The sequence below is a fragment of the Lithobates pipiens genome, unplaced genomic scaffold, assembly GCF_037356315.1.
Source record: "Lithobates pipiens isolate NorthernLeopardFrog02 unplaced genomic scaffold, aLitPip1_a1.2 Scaffold_10, whole genome shotgun sequence".
Lineage (NCBI taxonomy): Eukaryota > Metazoa > Chordata > Amphibia > Anura > Ranidae > Lithobates > Lithobates pipiens.
Genome location: NW_027507686.1, coordinates 83,101,414 through 83,114,876, shown reverse-complemented (window position 1 = coordinate 83,114,876; position 13,463 = coordinate 83,101,414). Strand labels below are relative to the sequence as shown.

Genomic DNA, 13,463 nt, shown 5'->3' with positions numbered 1-13,463 from the left:
GCGATTTGCGTGATGACGTAACGTATGAGTAAAACCGTGAGTAAAGGAATGAAGGGAGGTGCACCAAAAACCCCAAAAGCACCAGCAAGTACCATTAAGAAGTATATGAGCCAGGGAGGAAGTCCGCAAACCTCAGGTTCAGGGAAACAACCCCAGACCAGAATGGATAAGAAGAAGGGGACTGATAAAAAAAACTGGGGAAACACCTAACCAGTCTAGAGAGGACTTTACAACAGAGAGCGAGTTGGAATTAAGCAGAGTAAAGGAATTAAGTGCAACTGCTGCAATTCCTACTAAAGGAGAAATTCTGGAGATGTTCACAAAATTTAGAGAAGGTGATTAGAACTGAGATGAACCTCCTGAGAGCAGATTTGCGACACCTGCTGGCAAGAGTAGAGGTGGTGGAGGAGAGAATGGACAAAGATAGTCAGGACGTCAGTAAATGAAAGCAGCAATTTAAAACAGTACAACAAAACCAGAGAAATATCCTCTATAGATTAGAAGACCAGAAAAACCGTAACAGAAGGCAAAATTTGAGAATACGCTCAATACCGGAGGAGAAGAGAGAAGATTTGAAAGAAATCATAAAAACACTTTTTAGCCCTCTTCTGGACAGAGAGTTGAGTGATTTCCCAAAGATCGAGAGGGTGCACCGGGTCGGGAAAACGATTAATGCTGGAGCCGCTAGACCTAAGAATATTGTCCGATTCCATTTCTTCGATGATAAGGCTGAAATGTGGACTAACCTGAGAGGAAAACCCCCTTTACAATACCAAGGCCTAGACGTACAGGTCTTTGCTGATTTGGCCCCTGAAACCTTAGCAAGAAGACGGTTATTGAAACCTCTTCTGACACAGATGCGAGTACAAAGTACAAGTGGGGGTTCCCAGCCTGCTTGATTGGTTCAAAGGAGGGGATATCAGCTAGGTTAAGATTTCCAGAGGACTTAGTTTGTCTCGTGTGCGGGGGACGAACAACGTCCAGTTAATAAAATGATCAAAAAAATGCATTTATGTCAATTAGTTGATGCATGGAGGATCCCGCATCCTAAAATACAAGACTATACATTTTACTCCCCCGTACACGAGACTTACTCAAGAATAGACTATATACTCATTGACCATAATATGCTGGGAAATATTATTGAAACTAAGATAGAAACAACTACGTTATCAAACCATGCACCAGTGAGAATAAAAATAGCAGTCCCCGGTTTCGGCAATTGGCGACTATATGAAGATTTACTCCGAGAGGCAGATATTGGAAGAGTGGGAGAAGAACATGAACAATACTTCTTAATTAACAACACAGGTGAGATCTCAGGATCGAGTATATGGGAAGCCCATAAAGCCTACATTAGGGGGATATTTATAGCCATGGGAGCAAGGGAAAAAAAAGAGAGAACGGAAAAAATCAAAAAACTAGTCGATGAAATTAGTAGAGGTGAACAAGAACATAAAACTTATCAGGATCAAAATAGTGATGTATATTTAAAAATATAAAAATAGAGAAAGAAACTGAACTACAGTGTGCAAATATACTAGATATACGCAAATGCGTGCAAAATGGTCTATATGATGACCTATTGGGAGCTGCAGCTTAACTGTACCACATAACTACAGAAAAAATATAAAGAAAAATGAATAAGCTGCGCTACAGTAGTAGCATGTGCTGTACCACAGCGGCCACATCAAATGGCCAGAGTAGTGCAAATGCCACAGTAATCAATCTGTGGTAAACCCATATGTATAGGACAATAGATCTAAACTTAAATAGACTCTATAAATAAATAATGACATCTATGAAAAATAAAATTAGAAATAGTGATCATTACAATAAAGTCCAATTACGAGTGATACTACAATTTAAACTTACATCCGTGTACACTTAACAAAAATAAATATAAAAGTCCTTCAATAAAGGAGAAAAACAGCAGATTCCTCCACTTGTGAACTGTGCGCAATCCACCACCAATATGTGAAGATTTACTTCTTACCAGAAGTCTGTGACCCCCATCCCCCCCCCCCCCCCCCCCGCGACAGAGAGTCACAGAAAGCGTGTATAGATAATGTGTTTCCCAAGTTCTCAAACCGATCCTGCTGGTCTCCTTAAAACACGATCTCCACCATATAGACTGTGTGTCCAAGCATCTTCGGCTTATCTCACATAACCCAAGACTCGTGGATGCGTATGAGCAACATAGAAAAGATATAATGGCTCCAATAGTGTAAAAACCTTCAATTTATTTCAATAAAAATACAGTAGTGTACTTACAATATGCGAAGAAAACAAAAGCCTCATGTCCGTTGCACCGACCCGCACACACACTGACAAACCCATCCTTCCTGGATCCTCCGACCACTAACACGAGGTGACGTCAGCACGTCGCTCCTCCCTATGCGTTTCATAATAGTTACGTCGTCCAGGAGAGGATGTAAGAAGATAGGAACAATGGGTCACCTGTGGTGGGATTGCCCTGTTAAAAACTACCGGGTTAAGATTATACGATACATAAAAGAAGTCGCCAAAAAAGAAATAGCGAACAATCCATGGGCTATTTTGCTGCATAGAGTGAAAGGAGGGATTGAACAATATAAAGACTCATTAGTACCACATCTTTTGAATGCAGCAAAAATAATGATCCCTAAAAATAGAGAGCGGCAGATAGTCCATCAGTTTGGGAATGGGTAGATGCGGTAGAGGAAACTTACAACATGGAATAGTTGAGGTATAACCTCGAGGAAAAGAACGAGGGGACGGGGGGAAAATGGAAATGTTGGAGGAAATTCAAAAAAACTTGGAGCTATGCTGAAGCATTGAGGTCCTAGGAAAAGGTTACTTGGAACAAAAACAACTCAAGGTAGATAAAAAAGTAAGGCTGCACGGAGGTAGGGGCGGGTAATAGGGAGGATTATGGAAGGAGGGAGTAGAGGAGGGTAGGGGTGGCTTAAAGTTATAATATTATAATGAGCATTTGTATTTTTTTGGAAAAGGGTGAGGAGGAGGGGGAAAAAAAAACACCTCCCACAGAAAATTAAACAGAATAAAAAGTGTTACAAGAGAATTATAAAGGCCACGATGATGTGGAATCGAGAAGAGACATAAGGAGATATAAGGTAAATTAAGTCTCTTGAATGAGTGCGCTGATGTGGCAGAAAAAAAAAAGAAAAGTACAATCGCTAGTGCCGGATTTTAATGAATTGTCGGTCCCAACAATACACCTAAAAGTCATTGAAAAAAAAAATGTGCCCTTCAGGTCTGGTATGGATATTAAGGGGAACTCCGCGTCAAAATTAAAAAAAAAATGGTGTGGTGTTCCCCCCAAAAATCCATACCGAACCCTTCATCTCTGGTATGGATTTTAAGGGGAACTCCGCGAAAAAATTTATAAAAAAAATGGCGTGGGGTTCCCCCAAAAATCCACACGAGACCTTTATCCAAGCACGCAACCTGTCAGGCCGCAGGAAAAGGGGGTGTGAGAGCACCCCCCCTGAACCATACCAGGCCACATGCCCTCAACATGGGGAGGATGTCCCCATGTTGATGGGGACAAGAGCCTCATCCCCACAACCCTTGCCCGGTGGTTGTGGGGGTCTGCGGGCGGAAGGCTTATCGGAAACTGGAAGCCACCTTTAACAAAGGGGACCCCCAGATCCCGGCCCCTTTCTGTGTGAATTGGTAAGGGGTATATTGTACCCCTACCAATTCACAAAAAGAAAGTGTCAAGATGTTAAACCACACGAGGGATGGCTTGGGACAAGTCCTGTATTAAAAAATAAAAAAGAGATTCCAGCAATGTAATCCAATAAATCCATGCTCCTACTCCAGCGATGTAATACAATTCTCAATCATCCAGAGATGGATGATCTCCAGCGAAAAACATGCAGAGGATCCTGCCTCCACCGGAGGCACCCAGCCAATGACGCGGCACTAGCTTGACAGGTATTATGCAGCTGAGGGTGGGGCCACCCATCACATGACCCCGTCCCCCTCTGACAAGGGGAAACGCCGGTGTTTCCCAGTGATGTGATGGGTGACCACGCCCCCCTCTAACTCAGGGGGATGGGGTCACATGAAGGGTGGCCCCACCTTCAGCTACATAAGACCTGTCAAGCTAGTGCTGCGTTATTGGCTGGGTGCCTCCAGTGGAGGCATGATCCTGTGCGTGTTCCTCGCTGGAGATCATCCATCACCGGAGATCGAGAATTGGATTACATCAGTGGAGTAGGAGCATGGATTTATTGGGTTACATCGCTGGAATTTCTTTTCTCTTTTTTATTTTTAATAAAGGACTTGTCCCAAGCCGTCTCTCGTGTGGTTTTTTAACATTTTGACACTTTATTTTTGTGAAATGGTAGGGGTACAATGTACCCCTTACCAATTCACACGGGGGGCCGGGACCTGGGGCCCCCGCCCGTAGACTCCCACAACTACCGGGCAAGGGTTGTGGAGATGAGGCCCTTGTCCCCATCAACATGGGGACATCCTTCCCATGTTGAGGGCATGTGGCCTGGTATGGTTCAGTAGGGGGGCTGCTCTCTCATCCCCCCTCTTTTCCTGCGGCCTGCCAGGTTGCGTGCTCAGATAAGAGTCTGGTGTGGATTTTTGGGGAAACCCCACGCCATTTTTATTTTTTTAAATTTTGGTGCGGCGTTCCCCTTAATATCCATACCAGACCTGAAGGGCCTGGTAATGGAATTTAGGGGGACTCCAACACATTTTTTTTTTCAATGACTTTTATGTGTATTGTCGGAACCGACAATTCATTAATAGCCGGCACTAGCGCTAGTTCTTTTAATTGGCTTTTTTTGCATTGATACATGTCCCCTGGGGCAGGACCCGGATCCCCAAACACCTTTTATGCCAATAACTTGCATATTAACCTTTAAAATTAGCACTTTTGATTTTTCATGTTTGTGTCCCATAGACTTTAACGGTGTTCGCGTGTTCGAATACATTTTTCCCTCAGGGGTGTTCGGCTCATCCCTAGCCCCATTATATGCAGCCACTTGTGCCTCATCATATGCAGCCATTTTTGCCCATCATATGCAGCCACTTGTTCCCCATCAAATAAAGCCACTGTGACGCCTGCCGCTGTCTGCCCAGCACTTACTCCATCTTGGTGGCAGATCAGGAAAAGGGTGACGTCGGCGAACTGTGGGACAACTCCTGTGTCCTCCTCCATGCTTCCCCCTTCTCTCTTCTTCCATTCTGCTAGGCGTCCAATAGGGGCACCTGTGCCTTCTGCCAATCAAGTGACTAATATTAGACCCACACTTCATGATTGGTGGAGAGGCAGTTCAGTGTTAGAAAAGCAAATGAATATTACACTCTATGTCACACTGTGGCCAGCGGGCCAGATGTCAAAAGGCTAGACATTTTTAATCAGCACCCACTTGCATGCATTTAACTGGCCCTTGGAGCACAATTCCTGACAGTGACACCAAGTATCCTAGTGGCACCAAAGTGCTGCTTTGCCTAACGCTGATGCAAAAAATGAGGCGCTATTTCTTTTACTGCCACCAGCAATTTCCTGTGTACCAACCTTTGCTTTGACACCTACCCTGAGCTTTGGCCTGTTTGCTATATCGTGTTATCATTGCTGCCCATTGCTGACTCTCCTGTTCTCCCGCATCACTTTCACAACTGTTTACACAGTTTAGTCTCCGCACACTGAGCATAGTGAACCTGAGGGTCATGATCTGGCACCAGTATGCAGGGTAACCCATCTCCACCGCTAGGATCTTTAGTGAAAATCAGCTGCTGGTTACTGTAAGCCCCAAGGGATCCCACACTATCTGCTCTCATGACAACTCAATCCTAATGAACTATTGACAATAATTCAAGGATGCCAAACATTTAAGGTAGGACACCATCAGGGTTTCCCAACCCCCCCCCCCCCCTTTAGGGCTTTTGTGATTTTCCAATTCTTAAAACGGCTCTGATGTACGTATGAAGGGTTCATATTGTGCCAAATCAGTTTTAGATAACACTCCTAGACTGTCATTTTCTGCAGTTCCTGAACCGAGAGTGATTGTTTTTATGCCGTATTACACATAACATTGGAATTTTGCTGTATCGTAAGGGTTAATGTTTCTGCAGGAAATGTTGATTTAGAATTGTGTAACTGATTTTTGCAATCACACAAGAAGAGGAGGCTAAAAAAAGGGAACGCATGTGAGAAGCTACTGCACACTTTAGTACATAAGATGACATTTTTACGACTAAATGGTTAAGGTGAGTTCTTGAAGTCCAACCCTTATTTTACATGCAGCGTGTTGACTGAGCGTAGAGCCTGTAGGACTACAATCAGCCCCCATCAGTCAGTGACGTTTCAATTCATAGAGCTTTTTGAAGTAACAGGTTGAAAAAGCGAGGGTCACAGAAAGAACGCTAAAATGCAGGGGAGAAAGATTAGAAAAACTCAGTGCGTATATTTTTATAACTGCACTGCACAAAGGGAAGGTACTTCTGCAGACAAAGGCAAGAGGGTGGTTAGAGAACAGGGGTAGATAGATAAATAGATTGATAGAGTAAAAGAAAGGCTCCTATAGAGGGAGGGTGAAATATTGAGAGGGAAGGAGGTGTAGCTCCACTGTTCAGCTCATATTCTCTGCTGTTGCTATGGGAAGAAGACATTTCAACGCTCTCAAAGATACTTCGATTCCAGGGGTGGGAGAGGGAGGCTGGTGGGAATGGGATTCTGCAGGGAGGGAGGGAGAGAACTGCTTGTTAGGGCAAGCATAGGGCAGGACTGACACCTTCAGAAATCACACAAGGAGGAGAGGAATGAGACAGAAAGGGAATGAGGGTGGCTGAACGTAACAGGGAGATGATGTGAGGCACTACAGACCATATAGACAAGGAGACAGAAGCAGACGTAGAGGAAGAAAAGCAGTATTGCAGGGGAGATCAATTTTTAAATGGCTTGTAGAACATAGACATTCTACAGGTGGCGGAATGAGTCAGAGGGTGCTATCTCTGTTCATTTGTCCTCCCACAGGACACGACTCATTCATTACACTCTTGATTTTGTCCCTTTTTTCTTCAGGTTTCCACATCAGCATGAAATTTTGCAATTCTGTACTGATTTTCTGCTTCTATTCATATCCATTATACATTTGTACAGCTGTCTGTATTTTCCTGAACACAAGTTTACATTCATGTATCTTGTTCCCTAGGTTATGTATTATTCCTACCAGCAGATTCCATAAGAAGCCTCTACACATCAGCTTCAATGGCAGGGGTAAGAAACTGAAGGCCTCTGGGGTAGAAATCTGACAGGAGCAGGAGCTCACAAATGACTTTACAACATATTTTATTAGGATCTTTCTTTTGCCGTAGCTACTAGGTTGTTAGTTAGAGAATTGTTGCAAATGGACATAAGTGAATACTTGTTTCTTTATAGACCTATATCGACACCCAGTTTTCAGAGGGTCGTTAGCGCATGCATTATAACGCTATTGTGTTTGGGAAGAATGCAGCTTGTAATGCACACCCAGCCAGCGTGGGCCAGAGGTGTGTACTGTGACCACTAGATGTGCTTCATACAACACCCTCCCTGTGTAGTAATTACTACCTCCCTTCAACATAGAAGTAAATGATAGCTTGTACACACGTGCCTAGGCACTTGCACTGTGAACACTCACATATTTGCACAATAGACAATGAGATAATAAGCTGAAATATTAGACATATGCAGAGGTGGAATGCAACAGGTAACAATTACTGAGAAGCCACAACTCTTTTATGTCTATATCTGACTCTAACATCTTATATTTTCATTTTAGAACAAAGAATGTTGCAAGCCAGACCTATTCACTGGTAAGTAAATGATCTTATTTTGCAGTCATTAATGATCATCTGCTCACCAGTTCTGCATGATAGTAAACAATCATTTCTGCTGTTACCACTTTACTATCCATTGTATGTGTGCATTTTCACAGGTTATCCTTTGAATGGCCCACTATGCTGTCATACATAGAATTAGGATTCTCAAAGGGTATCTTACTCTAAATGGCCCCCAACACCATGTCAAACATAGAAAATTGTATTGCCTGCTAGTACATTTAAAATCATAATACTATATAAAACCCAACTATAGGTATAAGATAAGATAAGCACTTGAATGACCACAGCATACAGGGATATATAATGTAATACTGACATATAATCACACACATAGGTTGGACTTGATGGACGTGTGTCTTTTTTTCAACCTCACCTACTATGTAACTATGTAATATGTAACTATGATCCTGGTATAACCACCTCAATATAATGCCATATGTATATGTGTGTGTGTGTGTGTGTGTATATATATATATATATATATATATATATATATATATATATATATATATATATATATATATATATATATATAAATTGTGCACTTCTAAAATCATCTAAAATACATATTTTGTACATTAACTATCTTTAAGGCGCCTAGAACTACATTTGTGGACCAGAGTCGTACACATCCTGCAGTCACTTATTGCTCTCTTACCAAAAAAGGAAGAAAAGTAATCAAAGCTATATTGTGTTATAATTCATTAGATTACAGCTTCAGTCTGGGTTTCCTACAAAACATATTTGTTTTATACAGAGTAGGGAAGAATCAAATCGGGCTCATATATTTTTTTTTTTACTATTTGCGTTCTTGATGGCGAGAGCTGGTGATATCACCCCAACAGAAACACAGCATTAAAAAACCTAGTACTTACAAAAGTGCTTTTATTGCTGTCATGTCCCCCTACTCATTGGAGAGATGGTTGTATAAAATATGAATTTATCAGCATCTTTAACAAATTTGAAAAAAATTGAAAACTTTGTAAAAATGAATGTAACTGTGCCTAGGCTACGGCTGTATGATCTCATATATATTAACATATTCAATCTTAAAACATACATTATTGGGCCCAAATATGTAGGTTTTAGTTTATAAAATGTTGGTTTAAATTGCAAATGTGTCATTAGTGGTATATCATATCATAATGTATTATCCATAATTTGGTATGGTGTAACTTAAGATGAGACTATGTATAGAATTTTATCAACTGAACAATCGTATTGGATAATGGAAATACAGTAATCCATTATATTTCAAAGCAGGTTAATAAAGGTACACTATCGTCAATATTTAAAATTATCCTTGTGATGTTAACCACTTGTTTAAAACAGTTTTTTTTTGCTAGAAAATTACTTAGAACCCCCAAACATTTGATATTGTTTTTTTTCTAACACCCTAGAGAATAAAATGGTGGTTATTGCAATACTTTTTTTCACACCGTATTTGCGCAGCGGTCTTACAAGTGCACTTTTTTGGGAAAAAAATTCACTTTTTTGAATAAAAAAACAAGACAACAGTAAAATGAGCCCAATCTTTTTTTAAATTGTGAAAGATAATGTTACGCCGAATAAATTGATACCCAACATGTCACGTTTCAAAATTGCGCCCGCTCGTGGAATGGCGTCAAACTTTTAGCCTCAAAAATCTCCATAAGCAACATTTGAAAAATTATACATGTTGCATTTTTTGCGTTACAGAGGAGGTCTAGGACTAGAATTATTGCTCTCACTCTACCAATCGCGGCGATACCTCACATGTGTGGTTTGACTACCAATTTCATATGCGGGTGCTACTCATGTATGCGCTCGCTTCTGCGCGTGAGCTCGTTGGGATGGGGTGTTTTTAAAAACCTTTTTTTACTTTTCTTATTTATTTTAATTGATTTTATTTATTTTTACACTGTTTTAAAAAAAATAAAAAAAATTGATTACTTTTATTCATATTACAAGGAATGTAAACATCCCTTGTAATAGAAAAAAGCATGACAGGTCCTCTTAAATATGAGATCTGGGGTCAAAAAGTCCTCAGATCTCATATTTGAACTTAAATGCAATAAAAAATAAATAAAAAAAATGTCATTTGAAAAAATGACATTGAAAAAAATATACCTTTAAGAGGTATGGGCGGAAGTGACGTTTTGACGCCGCTTCCGCCCTCCTATGGTATAGAGACGAGTGGGGTCCATCTTAGCCTCACTAGTCTCCATACCCAGCCATCGATAGGACCCGATCGCCTCCGCCGCTACCGGCGGCTCCGGTAAGCGGCAGAGGGCGCAGGAGAGCGGAAGAAGGAGGTGGCACCTCTCCCATCGCCGATAGCGGTGATCTCGCTGTGAACCCACCACGGAGACCACCGTTATCGCACACACGACCGGCGCCTGAAGAGATGGATATCTCGGTTGTAGCAGCAGGTACTGCCGTTACCGAGATATCCCTCTTCAAAAAATGGATGTATATCGGTGTGCGCTGATCGTTGAGGGGTTAAGCGGTAATAATGAAATCCTGGGTAAATGTAGTTGAAAAGGCAGAAGTTTTTTTTAGCTTAATGCATTCTATGCATTAAGATAGAAAACCTTCTGCATGTAGCAGCCCCCCTAATACTTATCTGAGCTCCATCTCGATCCAGCGATGTTGCATGGGAGACTCGGCTACTCTATCCTCATTGGCTTAGACCGCAGCGAAGCACCATTGGCTCCCGCTTGCTGTCAATCAGTCAGTGAGCCAGAGAGAGGGAGTGGGGCCAGGCCACTGCTCCATGTCTGGATGGACACGGAGCTGTGGCTTAGCTCAGATGCCCCCCATAGCAAGCTGCTTGCTGTGGAAGCACTCAACAAGAGGGAGGGGCCAACAGCACTGAAGAAGGACCTGTGAAAAAGGAGGATCTGGGCTTCTCTGTGCAAAACCACTGTACAGAGCAGGGACATATAACATGTTTGTTATTTTTAACAAAAAAAATTGTTATAATCAGTTATCCACTTTTAATTTTTCTTTTCTAATCTGGAAGGTTATGGGGTTTATCCTCTCTAGTGGTTCAGTGGCTGTCCACTACATTTTTAGGGTTAAATTCCCCTAGGCTCTGTGGGATCTTTTTTGGATTATGCCTAGGACCAGTGGAAGTGTTTTCTGTGCTGCTGTGCAAATCCTTCGCTGAACAATTGGGAGTGAAGGTAGTTAATTGCACAGTGCTCAGGAGGAGATGGGACTGGACATGCTAGGAGACCTCTACCTGGCCATGCCCTGCATCCATATTGCAGCTGTGTTGATGGTCCATCCACTTTGCCTTATTTTCATCTGCACGTGTGTGAGATGTTTATCATGCAAGTATGAGCCATTTGTCAGAGTCGTATGTGGTTGGCAAAGCTGCTGTGTGATATTACATAATGGCTAGGCCCCATTTAAAGTACCTACACAGGCAGCCTGGGACCTTTTATCACAGTTGTGACTGGGAGACAGAAGTGTGGCCTTAATCATTGATAACAACATTTACAGAGACCGCATACCGTATATACTCGAGTATAGGCCGACCCGAATATAAGCCGAGGCCCCCAATTTACCCCCAAAAAAACTGGAAAACTTATTGACTCGTGTATAAGCCGAGGGTGAGACATGGCTGTCCATCCCTGTGTGTCCGTCCATCCCTGTGTGTGTGTCCGTCCATCCATCCATCCCTGTGTGTGTGTCCGTCCATCCATCCATCCCTGTGTGTGTGTCCATCCATCCATCCATCCCTGTGTGTGTGTCCATCCATCCATCCATCCCTGTGTGTGTGTGTCCATCCATCCATCCCTGTGTGTGTGTGTCCGTGCAGCCTTGTGTGTGTGTGTCCGTGCAGCCTTGTGTGTGTGTGTGTCCAGCCTACCTGTGTCCCGAGCCTGTGTCCCGAGCCTGTGTCCCGAGCCTCCGTCCCGAGCCGCCGTCCCGAGCCTCCGTCCCGAGCCTCCGTCCCGAGCCGCCGTCCCGAGCCGCCGTCCCGAGCCGCCGTCCCGAGCCGCCGTCCCGAGCCGTCGTCCCGAGCCTCCTCCGTCCTTCCAGGATCGCCGCTCTTCTCGGCGGCCATTCTAAAATTCAAAAGCCGCGCCTCCGCCTTCGCCTGTGATAGGCGGAACACTGAATTTCCCAGCAGCCTGTGTTCCGCCTATCACGGACATCCTCTCATCCTCGTCGGTAGTACGAGGATGAGCGGATGTCCGTGATAGGCGGAACACTGACTGCTGGGAAATTCAGTGTTCCGCCTATCACAGGCGAAGGCGGAGGCGGAGGCGCGGCTTTTGAATTTTAGAATGTCCGCTGTCTGTCTGCTCGATACGCTGATCGAGCAGTCAGACAGCGGTGACTCGAGTATAAGCCGAGGGGGCACTTTCAGCCTCAAAAAAGAGGCTGAAAATCTCGGCTTATACTCGAGTATATACGGTAACTGTCTGCAATTCACAATAGTTCAAAAAGGACTCTGGGAGCATCCCCCAGTCTACTAATGCTTTACCAAAGCTGCTACAAATAAAAAGGAAAAGGGAAAGATCTGGACAAACTTTTTTTAATGGACTCACAAGCCTGGCTCATCTTAGTTGAGCACTTCATCTTGAAGGTATTAAGAGTCTCCACTTTCTTGTAGAAAAAAAATAGCTATATATATATATATATATATATATATTTGTATCCAACTGTTACACTGTTACAAGTCATATTGTAATTGAATGCTATTTTAAATTACCTTTCCTTTTCAATCTGCAGCACTGTAATTTTCTGTAAAATGCAATATAATATAGGCTACCTGGAGGCATTCTGTACAAAGATGGTGTACAGAACACCCCCTAGAAATATAATTTCCTGCTTGTATGATTAGCTCACTGATTTTCCCAGAAGTCTACACTAAAATACAAGTCAGATTTTGGGCATCCGCTGTGGAAAAAATTTAATTTATTCTGAGATACTCCCAAAGGGAAATCACGTCTAAAGTTTTTGGAATATGTGGAAAAAAATGTAAACGCATTTTTTTTTTACACAAAATTGTCAATTTATAAGATATTTCTAACACATAGCATGTATATAGCAAAAATTACAACCCAAAACACATTCTGCTACTCCTCCCGAGTATGGTGATACCACATGTGTAGGACTTTTACACAGCCTGGCCACATACAGAGGCCGAACATTGAAGTAGTACCTTCAGGCATTCTAGGAGCATAAATGACACATCTCATTTCATTCCTACCTATCACACTTTTGAAGGTCCTGGACCACCAGGGCAGTGAAATTACCCACAAAATGACCCCATTTTGGAAAGCAAACACCCCAACGTATATTCTATGAGACATGGGCTGCAAATAGGTACTCGGTACTCTGATGGGCTGGTGACAGATACTCGGGTACTCTGATGGGCTAGTGACAGGTACTTGGGTACTCTGATGGCCTGGTGACAGGTACTCGGGTACTCTGATGGCCTGGTGACAGGTACTCGGGTACTCTGATGGCCTGGTGACAGGTACTCTGATGGCTTGGGGACTGGTATTTGGGTACTCTGAAGGGCGGTGACAGGTACTCATATGGACTGTGATAGGTACTCAGGTACTAAGATTAACTGTGACAGGTACTCGGGTACTCAGATGAACTGTGAC

At 42.8% G+C, this 13,463-nt stretch overlaps 1 protein-coding gene across 4 annotated transcripts in view; it reads left to right on the top strand.

Annotated features, from left to right (window-relative positions):
• The first annotated feature begins 5,721 nt into the window (after nucleotides 1-5,721).
• Nucleotides 5,722-13,463, top strand: part of LOC143933469 (uncharacterized) — a 44,861-nt gene continuing 37,119 nt past the window's right edge. Inside the window, exons 1-3 of one of the 4 annotated variants that reach the window (XM_077456402.1) lie at nucleotides 5,722-5,864; nucleotides 7,182-7,246; nucleotides 7,791-7,824. In XM_077456402.1, the coding sequence (XP_077312528.1) occupies nucleotides 7,238-7,246; nucleotides 7,791-7,824 (43 nt within the window). In that variant the 5' untranslated portion in view covers nucleotides 5,722-5,864; nucleotides 7,182-7,237. Of the gene's footprint in view, nucleotides 5,865-6,100; nucleotides 6,238-6,351; nucleotides 6,428-6,574; nucleotides 6,673-7,181; nucleotides 7,247-7,790; nucleotides 7,825-13,463 lie in introns of those variants that run through there. The other 3 variants (XM_077456378.1, XM_077456393.1, XM_077456385.1) reach the window with 3 other exon arrangements.